The following is a 13,863-nucleotide window of genomic DNA, read 5'->3' as shown; positions in this document are numbered from 1 at the left end:
TTAATAAAAAAAATGAGAAAAATAATTAACAACTTTTTTTATTTAAGTTTCCAGCAATAATGCACTAACCATGGTCTTCTTCTGACATCAAACAGATCAACATCATTATGTTTTATGCTCCATTTACTTCCTGTGAAAATAAAAACCAGAACATTAACTATTGTTGTATTCATAATAACATCTTAACATACTTTCATAAGTTTCATAGCCTATTTTGTATTTGGAGGTTAGTTATTATCCAAATTTTTGAAGAATGTTCAACATAAAGCACACTAAGACTATCCCATTTGCATCTGATTCACTTTTTTGATATTGTGTTTGTTCAATCAACAGAATAAGAGGACTGAATTTATTCATCTGATTAAACAATTTATTGTTGTTGAATATTGTTGTTAAGGCAATATCACTGCCATAAGTTACCCTATTTTTACTTTTTTATCAATTATATAAACATACCAGTAAACTTCCAAATAAATATTCCATTAAAATCCCTTTAGCAGAAAGAGTTTTATTAATTAGTAAAATGAAATTAAAATATGAATTTGTTGTTTACTACACTTCTCTCATTTCCTTTCATCAAGGATCATAAAAGTTTTTTTTAAATCAAAGACCAATTAATGGAGTACAGAGACCAACAAAAATATCAAAGGCAACTGTCCTTTACCCAATATTGTTTAAGAGAGCTGATAATAAGTTACAAAAGAAATAAAACTGTATTTGTGAAAGAATCTTCTTTACAACTCCGAAAAGTATATAACCCATTTGAATAAAGACAGCAACTTACCTGGAAATGTTCTCATAAACCCTGTCTGACTACCAAAGTACTGCCACAGGATGTCAGGATCATTTTCATAGTTCTTGAGGAATGCCTGGTCTAAATCATTGGACCACTTTAGACCATTTAATATGTCAATATCTATAAATAGCATATGACAGATGTAGTAAACCACACAACACTTTATTTATCTATAACCATTAATAATATATTTTTTCACTACTTTTACACGTTATCATATTCAAAATAAACATAAAGGGTTCAGTAGGAACCTACTATTGCTGCTGTCAGAGTAAAAGTGTAATGTTAACAGCCAAAAACTATGTCCATTTGTCAGTAAAATAAGGAATTTTTTTTTTATTGGAAATTTTTCTTCAGATGCTGTTTTTTTTAATCTTCAAGAAGCTTATGTCCAAGTTTCACAATATTCCAAGTGTTTCAGTTTTATGTCGGGCATCACAATAAATAAAGTGTTTCAGTGAATTCCATGATGAAGATATGCTGTTGCATAATTAAGTTTGGATTTTGCTGTGTTCATGTGTAAAAAATTTACGATACTAATCCTTTTTACACAAAAAAATTCGTAAGGGTTCCGCGGAACCCAGTGTGTCGCCTACTTTTTCTGTTAATCGCAGGCTCAACAAAAATGAGGAAGTAAATCAATAAAAATATTCCTCTTGATACTATCTTTTGATTGTAAGAAGCTTCTGTCCAAGTTTGGTAAAAATCCAGGATAGTTTATGAATCTAATAAATGTTTAAAAGCTTTAACTGCAGACTGAATGTAATGTTAACTGGAAGAAAACAAAATTTACTTCTAGATACTAGCATTTGATCATAAAACAAGCTTCTGTCCAAGTTTGGTACAAATCCAAAATAGTATAAGAAAGTTATTAAAATTTACAAACTTTAACCACAGAGTGAATGTGTTGTTTCCTGGCAGAAAATCTAAGTCCATTTAAAAGTAAAATAAGGAAAAAAATGGATTTATTTTTTTTACAAAATTTCCTTCAAGATACTAGCTTTTGATCATAAACAAGCTTCTGTCCAAGTTTGGTACAAATCCAAAATAGTATAAGAAAGTTATTAAAATTTTAAAAACTTTAACCACAGAGTGAATGTGTTGTTTCCTGGCAGAAAATCTAAGTCCATTTAAAAGTAAAATAAGGAAAAAATGGATTTTTTTTTTTTACAAAATTTACTTCTGGATACTATCTTATGATCATAAACAAGCTTCTGTCCAAGTTTAGTACAAATCCAGGATAGTTTAAGAAAGTTATTAAAATTTTAAAAACTTTAACCACAGAGTGAATGTTATATTTCCCGGCAGAAAAACTAAGTCCATTTATAAGTAAAATACGGAAAAAATGGAATTTTATTTTTACAAAATTTACTTCTGGATACTATCTTATGATCATAAACAAGCTTCTGTCCAAGTTTGGTAGAAATCCAGGATAGTTTAAGAATGTTATTAAAATTTCAAAAACTTTAACCACAGAGTGAATATTTGTGGACGCCGCCAACGACAACGACGACGACGACGCCGACGGAATGTAGGATCGCTATGTCTCGCTTTTTCGACTAAAGTCGAAGGCTCGACAAAAATGAGCTCTCATCTAAAACAGCCCTAACGTAAAGATTTTTTCAACTTACTTCCATTGTAAATTTCTACTGGAATGTGAACTGTTGATACAGATTCATTGATAGATTGTAGGAATCGTTCATTGTATGAAAGAATATCATTCAGTTGACTGTGGTTCTTGGCATCCCAATATTGCACATCACCAATCTAAAATTAGAATTTACATTACTAATATACTATTTACTAAACTAAAACATTAGAATTTAAGTTACAAATATACTATTCAATAAACTAACATCAAATAGTGAACCTTGTTATCTCAAAATTTAAAGAATGGAATATATTTATTCCACCTTACTGACGTGCGAGTCACCAGATGTTGAGATGTGTACAGGTTTTATCTGGGATATAGTGTAAACCAACTTATTATTGAGGATCCTTCCCCACCCCACCCCAGCTGCTTTGTTGGTGTGTTCATGCAAGGGAAGATACAAGCTTGATATACTCCTTTTATTATTCTACTTGTGGAAAAGTCATTTCAATAATTCACTTGTGAAAATAATAAGTACATTAGTAAACAGTATATTTTATGATGTAGCTTCCCCACATTGCACGTATTTTATCTATCCAAGGTACAAGGGCAATAACTAAACTTTAAAACTTTTTGTTAATATCTTAAGAGAAATGAAGGCTTCAGAGCAAATGCAATGTGATTTCCATTATAATTTATATTTCCAAGGGGCATAACTTATTTTCGAAAGTGTCAAAGACATTGCTGATATAAACCAATGATATAAGTTTAAAAAAATTCTAGCAAGAATTTAATACATGAGAGCGATAACATTGCAATTTTCCATATAATCAATATTTTCAAGGGCATAACTCTTTTAAAAAATAATTGATCGGCACTGATTTTTGAACTCTTCAAGTACATTGATGAAATAAACCTATAATATAAATTTCATAAAAATCTGGCAAGAATTGTACACATGAGAGTGCTCATAAGGCAATTTTCCATATAATTAATATTTCCAAGGGGCATAACTCTTTTAAAAATTATTGATCGGCACTGATTTTAATATTCATCCAAGACATTACTAATATAAACCTATGATTTAAGTTTCATAAAATTCTGGCTAGAATTGTACATATGAGAGCGCTAACAATGCAATTCTCCATGCGATTTATTTTTTCAAGGGGCATAACTCTTTTAAAAGTAATTGATTGGCACTGATTTTCGAACTTGTCCAAGACATTGCTGATATAAACCTAAGGTATAAGTTTCTTAAAAATTTGAGAATTGTACACGTGAGAGCGCTCCCAAGACAGGATGCAGTGATTTTGCTAGCGCTCGTCACTTTCGTAATTTACGAAACTGTTTTCAAAATGACGAAAGTATTTCAAATCAATTTCGTCACTTAAATTTGGAAAGTGTAAAAATATTTTCGCATGAAAATGCTATAATTCTACCTGTCTACATGTTTCTGACAAGTTTATGGCCCTCAGCTAATTAACATTTACAACAGGTGTTATAAAGTTGTGATTACAGCTAATCCGCTTATCGGCATCGGATGGGTCAGTAATCCGGTTAATTATTTTCCCCAGTAAAGTTAGTCAGTCTGCATTTTAATTTCAATATTTCCCAAGGCCAACGACCACAATTTGCAGTTCGTTTGTCGTAGTTTCGTCATTTGAACAAAATTGTTTTCCCCCGGACAGTTCGCTTTTTAATTTCAATACGTAGTTTCGTCAAATGGTCGTATTTTCGTCATTTTTTATATAAAACTTTCAATTTCGATTAAAAAGATAGAACTTTATTCAAAACGTTCAGAAATGTTTTCACGTTAAAAACTTCCATCATCATCAACGAGTCAAACAGGTGCTTCTTTTACGATATACTGCGCATGCGTGAAAGTATTCCTATAGACACTAAAACGTAAAATACGAAATAGATTTAGTGCCAAAATAAATGAGAGAGACAAATATAGTTCTTACTAAGCAAATTGAAATAAGAAAATGATAATTTCCTGCCTTCTAAAGTTCTTTTAAACACGAACCAATCCGTAGATGAATCCGGATTCATTCTGAATTTATTATCTACTTGTCACTTCCGGTTACATTTCATTTGAAAATCGAAAGTAAACGTGATTTATTGGTTACAAGAGCGCAATTATTTGTTTACATTTTACCGGCAAGTTTTTTACCCCAAGATGGTACTCAGAATAGAATCCTATACGGCTTCTGATTGGATGATACAGGATTGGAATTACATTTAATCGAAAGCTTATCCAATTAGGTTTAAAAATTGCAAAAAATCATATTCACATTATACGAAGTATAGAAAATATCCTCCATTTCTGCACGTCGGAGCCATTAAAAATATGCCTTTTTCATTAAGCGAAAAAAATAGACGATCTTTTTCAACTGCATTTTAAGTCAATTTCTGCCACATGACCCTATATATTTTTTTGGTTGTAATGCAACACTGGCATTTCTTGTAACAGGAACTGCAATCCGTTTTTCCCTAGTTTGTGTAGTCTTTGAGAAAAAAAATACGGAACACCAGTGGTACCCTATGGAAAATGCATTACGAATAATTACGCTCTTGTAACCTATTCTCGATTAATTTACAATTTACAGTTATTAGAATCGTTCCATGTGAATTTGTACAAATCCATGGTCCCAACTTTATAGAAATTAATCCAAAATATCGATTTTAACGTTTTATAAGGATAATGATTATGCAGTGTAATAGTCTCACAAAGTTCAACAAGTTCATTTATACTGTGATTCCTGGTTTTAAGAAAAGGAACCCAAACTTTTGTTGATCAGGAATGCCCCCTGAAACTAATTGCAGTATAATTTTGAACTAGATTTTCAGATCTTATATTCTAATCTTCATATTTTAGTGACACATCAGTCAAATCATGCAATTATTGCCTAGTAAATTGATGCCTTTGTCTTTCAAAGTCTGACAAAGATGTATAGCTAGTAATATGAATACATCCTTGGTCCCTTGCTGTTACCCCAAATAATGTTGATTTTTATCTCGCGCAAAAGTGACTAAAGCCCTCAAAATCCTAGCTTAAACCCTGCAGGATGGATGGACTCACAAACAGACTGAGGGAAGGACAGAAGCCTGGTATTTCCATGTCCCCCGCAACGCATTACACAGGGGACAATTAATCAGCACTTAATTTCGATCTTGTCCAACACATTGCTAATATAAACCTATGATATAAGTGTCTTAAAACTCTGGCAAGAATTGTACTAATGAGAGCCCTAACAATGCAATTTTCCATATAATTAATATTTCCAAGGGGCATAAGTCTTTTATAAAATTGTTGATCTGCACTAACTTTAGAACTTGTCCGAGTCAATGCTGATATAAACCTATGATATAAGTTTTATAAAAATCTGGCGAGAAATGTACATGTGAGACCAGACGGAAGGACGTACGGACACCCAGTATTTCTATGTCCCCCGCAACGTGATGTGTTGAGGGGGACAATAAATGAGGAGGTGCAAAATGCTATAAGGCATTTAAATTTAAAGAAAATCAGATATCTAACAGGAGGTTCAGACAAACACAAATTCCACACGGACCTTTATAACTAGTGAAGGATATAATAATAACTACAAAACATGTACCTACAGTTCACAATAAATATATGTTGTTAACTTACCCTCATATCCTCCCTCCATTTGTGATCTCTCACTGCAGTTTCAGCTGCATTAACTAAATCCTGTAAAGATATACATTTATAGGTACATGTAACAACATAAATTTTCCATCATAATAAATGAGGCTTCAAAACTTCAGTACAAAATATCCTGTTCTATATGAATTAAATGTCACATTAGAATGATGAATTATAACCCACGAAATACTGATTTGACAAAGATGTGACTTGTCAAAAAAAAACAATATGGTACTTTATAAATAGGAAATTATTCTCTATAACATCAAATGCATCAGACATTTTTCAAGCGTTTTTTTGTTTTTCTTTACTTATAAAAGTAATTAGTTTTGATTTTTTCATTTCTTCATTTGCTAATCTTTTAAATGTTTTTTGCCTCAGAGGCAACTATTCTTAGCACTTACATGTACTCCTAGGTCTGACCTTAGGCTTTAAATCAACACATGCTACCATTTGTTTATCTTTCTTTTTTTTAACTTTTAAGGTAATGATTTTTTGTTAACTATGCCACCATCATCAGAGGTCAGATCCATATAACAAACCTTCAGTGCTGCCATTTTCTTTCCAAGCATTTTTTCTAGTTGTGTGGCCATCTCTCTCACTAGTTCAACTCCATTATTCTTTTCAAATGTTATGTAACTTTCTGCCTTATTGTATTGCTATAAGAACAAAAACAAGTTATACAAAATTATTTATTCACAACAGAATGTCAAAACAAAATTTGTCATCCATTACATTTTTGTAATAACGGCACAAACACTATAGTGAAAATGACAGAAAAAAAAATCATTGATTGTGATCTGCAAATTTCAATGTAATATCAACCATAGAGAATATATGTGCCATTGCATTAGCTGATCTGAAAAAAATAAAACTAATAAAACCTCTCAATTTATTTCATATCAAAGCTTTCATCCAACTCTTAGTATTTTAGATCTGAACCTAATACTTTATCAAAGTCAATGAAGAGTAAAATATAGGTCAGATTGAATTACTTTTAATAGCAAGCTGTCATATTCCCCTGGATGCATTCTTGCGTCATTGGTCCAAGTTTATGATTGTAGATTTCTTAATATCTGAGGACTGAACTAAGATGCAAATGTACTAAAGCTTAATAAACTGCGTCGCTGAGCGCAGCTGGATACGCCCCCAGAGGTCCAACCCTGAACAGTTGGGGCAAAAATGGACACAATATTCAAGCTTGATACAGGTCTGAATTTGGATTGTAATTAAATATTTGACATATTACAGGTTTCTGAATAAATGTAGTCAAAGAACTTGAAATTGGTTATATGAATTGAATTTATATTCAATTAAAGATTTCTTCCTGTTGTGCAATACACTGTGCTGTTGCGCAATACTTAGTAAATCTGTTGTCAAGACTATAAACAAATAAAGTTCAATTAATTCTCAATGTCATATTACAAATTTATGTAAATCAAAAGGGAGCTTACATCAATAGATATAAACAATTCACCAAAGTTTCATGAGAATTGCTGACAGCATTTTTGAGTTATTGTCCGAAAACTGGAAAATCCCCCCTTTTTTAATGAATAAAACCCCATAACTCAGAAACTTAAAATTTAAAATTTATAAAAAACGAAAGGGAGCTCACGTCAATAGATATAAACAATTCACCAAAGTTTTATGCAAATTGGTTAAAGCGTTTTTGAGTTAATGTCCGACATGTTGACGACGGACGGACAGAGGTTTACCATAATACGTCCCGTAAACGGGCGTATAAAAACTGTATAAAAGCACACTGAACCATGAAATGTGTATGGGTCATGTCTCATTCATCATTTTCATCTAATTGAACATGGGCAGTTTCTTTCAGATGCATCTAAATATCAAATTAATTACATTTCTGAAAATGGATGCAAGGGTACTCAAAAATCTCTACTTTATAGAGGCAAACTAAAAATTGAGTGTATCCTAAACTTTACAGAGAAAATATATACCACAAACAAAGATGAGACACTTACATGTACTCTTTAAAGAGTTCTCAAGATGAACTGCTGGAATAGGTACATGCAGCTACATTGTACATGAATATCAAGCATAAGCGAGAAATTTGGATGAAATATGCATGTATGATAAGATTCTTGATTGAATCAAAACTACCTGAAACTAATCAGATGTTGATACATGTATATGTACTTCTTAGTGAAGTGATTTAAACCACTGATAAAAATGCAGCAGATATTTGTCAAATCTTTCTTTGGCCAAAAACTATTGATAGCATTAATAGGTAGGTATTTTTTACTATTCAAAATGTGAAGGGTGGGTTACTAGATGTCTCAGTTGCCCATCCTTACCCATGTTACCACAAAAGGATTGAAGTGGCCCCCTGAACCAAATACACATGTATGATAAAGTCTGACTCCACATATTAGTTTTTACATACATTTTGTTAGTGTTGATTGTGAACTCTGGTCAAACTGACGAACACCTTCAAAAGCATTGAAGCATACAAAACTATTGTAAGGAAATTCCATATAGGTGTACTTACAACTTCAATGAAATTTGAAAAACCCATTGATTCCCCCATTGAAGATGTATTTAACTTCATACTGATTTTCTCTGACCATTCTTTGGCTGTGCTCCTGCAAAAAAAAACCTTTTAAAGTGAGTAACATATTTAATTTGAATGAAAAGCTGACTTTATAAATTAAACTTTTGAATATGTATCTATTGATGGTTATTTAAAAAATTTCTTGGTAAGAGTTTTGCATAAATGCGTAAAGTCAACCTAGTAAATCAACTGTACTTCCCTAGCTAACCATGCTGTTATTCCATTGCCACAACTACTCTTAATGATGTTTATATATGCAATCACCATGCATATTTAAAAAGAGAGAAGGAGACGGATTTGTATAAGAGCATTGCTCTTGTTTCCTAATAACATTTTTTGAATTACTTGTATATTACGTATTTACAAATGTATTTACTCCTGTAGCTATACATAACGATTTCTTTAATAAAATATGTTTAAACTGAAGGCCTATTTGTGTGAGAGATTCTGTTGTACATATATTTCTACTAAGTTTGCACTAACAGCGTTTGTGAGAGATTCTGTTGTACATATATTTCTACTAAGTTTGAGGAAAAAATCAGAAATCTTTAACCAAGTACAATATTAATTGGACAACCCTTAAATGGTGAATCCTGTGGATTACCGTCAGTCAGAAGATGAACAGGTAATATCAATACCCCAGTCATCTACATGTACAGGGTAAATATAATTTACTATTATAGATCTGTCTTTAGTGGTTACTACATGTATGATGGGCGGGTGTCTCATTCAAATATTTACTCTACATATGTCTTTTTTCAATCTGGTATCATTGCAAAATATTTAGATAACCTTCTTCTAATGCAACATTTGATGAGGTTTTTATCATATATAAAATCTCTACAGTTGGATGGATAATGAAATACAATTGCATGTATTTATAGATATTCCATAACATCATAAAATAACAATAAATCCAATATACAAGATTTTCCTGTTAAACAAGTTATCTGTATACAGTATTTAAGGCCAAACAAAAAAGTATCACTGTTTGTGTTGTGGTTTCAACCATTTCAAACTATAATAGATTTCTAAATATTTGTACTTTTATTGATTTTTTTCTAACTGGAAAATCAACAATATTATTCAAATGTATTAACTAATAAGACTAACAATAGATTTTTTTAACACTCTACTACCGACATGACTGAAAAAAAAAACAATGAAATTTAAACCAGGTACCAGATCTGGAAAAACCAGATTCACATGACAAGTATTTTTCATTTCATAATCATAAGTCAACAAGGATTGAATTGCCACATCTTTTGTGTCTATGAAAAATTGCAATTCAGTGTTTTCCCTGGGCTATTTTAAAATAATGGCCCTGGTATGCACTAATTTTGGCGACCATGCTTTGATCAGCACAGCTACACTTCCTGTTGCTTGAACATATAATCTGCTGTGTGTATTTCTTATTGATATGATTTGGAAACGTGAAGTGAAAAGTGACAAAACGCAACAGGTCATCACACGTCCTGAAACTCACTTGACTGATAAATAGCAACGCAGTGTGCTGGACATTTACAACCTTGTTTATGATACATTGTAAGTGTCCCCGTGTTAAGTATAAATTAAATAAAAGGTTGATTAATCCTGCAAGCACAGTTCCCACATACATGCATCTTTCCATATAAATAAAATTAACGCCTTTTCTATCTGGTACCAGAGGTTTGACATCCAGATTTTAGTTAATCATATAATTGCAGTTTATTAAAATTTTTCAACACTAGTAATGTCTTCTGATGGAAACACTTGTTTTCTATAGACTTATAAAGCTCAAATTAATGTTAATATGTGTATCATCAATTATAATGTACATTTTGTAAAATCATATTCTACACGGGTAATTGATTCAGTTGATCAATGATAATGACAGCTTTGGCCAATCACATATTTATTGCTTTGACGCCAGGATAAAAGAGATGCTTATTTAATTAGAATTAATTAATTGCTCATTATATTTGTAAGTTGAACAATATTTTTGTTTTTACATTGCTCAGTTTGGTAAGGGTCAAGGATCCTGACATTTTTTCAAACAATTTTGGTCATTTTGAGATGACTTAAAAGTTGGTGCCCTTTTTTCAAATTGTCAAAATCACACTAGATTCATAGCATCAACAAACTTGTATTGACTGTTTCATCGCATTTACTTCTTGAATTTTTTTACCATTTTTCTAAAAAACATTCAAGAACAGTTTAGGAAAGGCAACAGTTTAAAATTGAAATGATTTTAATGACTCAAAATGGTAAATTTCTCAGACATCAGTAACGTTTCTCTTTCTATTTTGAAAACGAAATTAAAACCGGAAGTTTTGCGACAATACTAAAGTACGAGTTATTCCAGATTCATTTCCTGGATTCGTTTTGTTTATCAAATTGACAGGAAATCACCGGCTTTTTAATTTTATTACCTTTAAAACTGTTTTAAAAAACAGATAATAGTTGCACTCATTTAATTAAACATTAAATCATTTTGCATTTACGATTAAGTAAAATTGAGAATGGAAATGGGGAATGTGTCAAAGAGACAACAACCCGACCAAAGAGCAGAAAACAGCCAAGGTGTCTAATCTGCTGAAGACAATTTCAGGCATGCGTATATACTTTTACATAGTAATTATATAAATAAAGCACATGTGTAATTCTTGAAAAAATACTTTTTTCTACGTAAATCAAAATTATGTTTTAGTTTTTAAATCAGAATTGACGATTGTCTTAGCTGGAAAGTAATTAAATGATGAAGACAGTTGTCATGGAATTTTAATTTTTTTTTATGATATTAGGGCTGAGCTTGTGATCAATGTCGGGTGTGAATTAAAAACACAGGTAAAAAGTGATTTGCGAACATTAGCCCGGAGGCATTAATATAGTTATTAGGAGGGCCCTCAGGATTATCATACTAAACTGGAGTGGCAGTTTTATTACAGGAATGGGATTACAAAACAAAAACAAGTGCAAAATGGCGATTAAGAAACTCGATCTCAATGAAATGACCGAAATTATTTCTGTAAAAAAAATTAAACTATTCCTAAATCTCAATCTGCCGTTTAGGACAAATAGCTTTCAGTTTAGGTCATGACTGGCAAGTATGACTGTTTCCGGACCCTTGGTAAGGGTTGATATTAACCAGGTATCAGTGTGAAACAACCCTAATTCAAAGAAATTATTTTTTTCTGTGAGAATCAAGATAAAAAAAATGTGCACAGTCACATATCTTTTTTTAATAAACTAGTATTACCAATGGGCTATGCCAGGTCTGACGAAAATTAACATGCAAGGAAGTGAATAAAAGAGAAGTGAAGGCCGTACTTTGACCTATAGTTGTTTAGTTTTTACACATTGTGACTTGGATGGATAGTTGTCTCATTGGCACTCATACCACATCTTCTTATTTATATGAAAAGTATAAATAATATTGAAAAGATAAACTTCAAAGTAAATGTAAATTTTGAATGTTTTAACATCACAGGAAATAAAAGTTATATGTATTAGATACAACTATGAGGGCGTAGCCCGATTTGGTGTATCTAAATTACACCAAGATATCATTGTCAATGCAGAATAATAGTTTTCAATAATTTAGGAGGGTGGTCTTTCAACAATTTGACCATATGTTATTGAAAAGCATGATAAATGCAGGTATCCAATTTAATTTAATGACATCTTGGTTGAAATAATAACATGGTATTACAACAGTTTCAGTATGAGCTGAAGTCCATTATTGAGTTATATAAATGTACATGTAATACCAGTTGACTATTTTGCAATCCACAGGTAATGAGTACATGTAGGAACTAAATGTCATATATCTATTTTTTCTTTAAATTTAATAGTCAGTTGCTTTGGCCCATATAGTATTCTCTGGGAGAATAGTAGCCTTTAACAAAAGTACATGTTTATGTTTTCAAAAATTAAAAAATATCAGTAAAAAAATGTTTAAATGTCTACTCAGAATTACAGGGATATTAATCCCTTTAACATGTTTAACGAATCTAAGGTCGGAGCAATTTTCTGATAAAAATGCCTTTTAGAAACCACTCCAGACTCAGTATCCCAAAACGAGGATATTACTTTGTTATTAGTGTTCGTCTTCCATATACTGCCCACATCCAACATGTTGCATATTCTGGCAACAGTGAAAAGTGTTTAACCCTGACCAGATCTAAAGGTTTGTACCAATAATAATTTCGAAGAGGTGACTATAAGTTCCAAAGCATACGTTTAACACTAACAATTACCCTCTATCACAGTCGCCTGAAGATTTCATAATTATAGTGAAAAAATGGGGGAATTAAAATATTTTTGGTAGTATTATTTAGTATAATACTAACTAAAAATATTTTATTTCCCCCATTTTTTATACTACTAGAAATATTTTATTCCCCAATTTTTTCGCTATAATTATGAAATCTTCAGGCGACTATGCCTCTATCATCATGATATCCGAAACCGAGATTGCCCCCCAAAAAAGTAACAAATGTTATTATTTTTTTGAAAAGTTGAGGTAATTAAGATGACTATGAACGCTTTTTAACTGAAGATATATAAATAAAAGAGGACTGTATTTTCAAATTCCAGATTTAAATGAGAGTGTAGATCTACTCCCCCCTTTTTTGTTGGCTGCTGAAGCTGTGTTTCGAAAATATTGTGTATTATATAAATATTTTTGGTGATTTTTATATTGACTTACATTTTAACATTTTGAAGCTGAAACGTGGATCCTACTTCGATTACTAATATACAGAAAAGCACAACTTTAATTCCGATGCGGGCACCTGAATTTCCCATGTCCGCCATTGATCTCTGTATACAAACCTCGTTTTGGATTTTTTACCTATTTTCGCGGAAAATGTCAAATAAGGAATACACAGATAGCTATCGCTAATTAATTAATTATGTTACTAATTAAGGCAATGTAAAAAGTTTGTTTTCTGCTTAAGATCGTAATATTATGGTAAAGTTTGTGTAAAGCTTTAACTTGATTGTCAAAGGGACTGACGACCTCTCTTAAAACCTTTCGCTGTATAAAATCACCGTTTATTATGTTTATGTGCCTCTGAAAAATATTTTTTCTTCTAATTACTATACAAATCCTTGTAATTCTAAAAGTCCTTTTCAGTCCTGGAGTGGAACGGACTGTTTTTGCTCTGCCTGCAGGTAATTTTAGATACATTATTTGTGCATTTTTATGCTGCATTAACAGCTTGCATTGCAATTGAAACTTTTTGTTT

The 13,863-nt window shown here is 31.5% G+C and overlaps 1 protein-coding gene across 4 annotated transcripts in view; it reads right to left on the bottom strand.

Annotated features, from left to right (window-relative positions):
* Positions 1-13,441, bottom strand: part of LOC127727905 (voltage-dependent calcium channel subunit alpha-2/delta-2-like) — an 88,844-nt gene extending 75,403 nt beyond the window's left edge. For all 4 annotated transcript variants that reach the window (XM_052235061.1, XM_052235082.1, XM_052235073.1 and 1 more), the window contains exons 1-7: positions 13,323-13,441; positions 8,570-8,663; positions 6,600-6,716; positions 6,043-6,102; positions 2,428-2,563; positions 785-916; positions 70-130 (exon numbers count right to left, since the gene is read on the bottom strand). In XM_052235061.1, the coding sequence (XP_052091021.1) occupies positions 70-130; positions 785-916; positions 2,428-2,563; positions 6,043-6,102; positions 6,600-6,716; positions 8,570-8,663; positions 13,323-13,429 (707 nt within the window). In that variant the 5' untranslated portion in view covers positions 13,430-13,441. The remainder of the gene's footprint in view (positions 1-69; positions 131-784; positions 917-2,427; positions 2,564-6,042; positions 6,103-6,599; positions 6,717-8,569; positions 8,664-13,322) is intronic.
* Positions 13,442-13,863: the final 422 nt, after the last annotated feature.

This window comes from Mytilus californianus, unplaced genomic scaffold, assembly GCF_021869535.1.
Source record: "Mytilus californianus isolate M0D057914Y unplaced genomic scaffold, xbMytCali1.0.p SCAF_1, whole genome shotgun sequence".
Lineage (NCBI taxonomy): Eukaryota > Metazoa > Mollusca > Bivalvia > Mytilida > Mytilidae > Mytilus > Mytilus californianus.
Note: the sequence above shows the minus strand (reverse complement) of the source record. Positions and strands in the feature narration are given on the sequence as shown.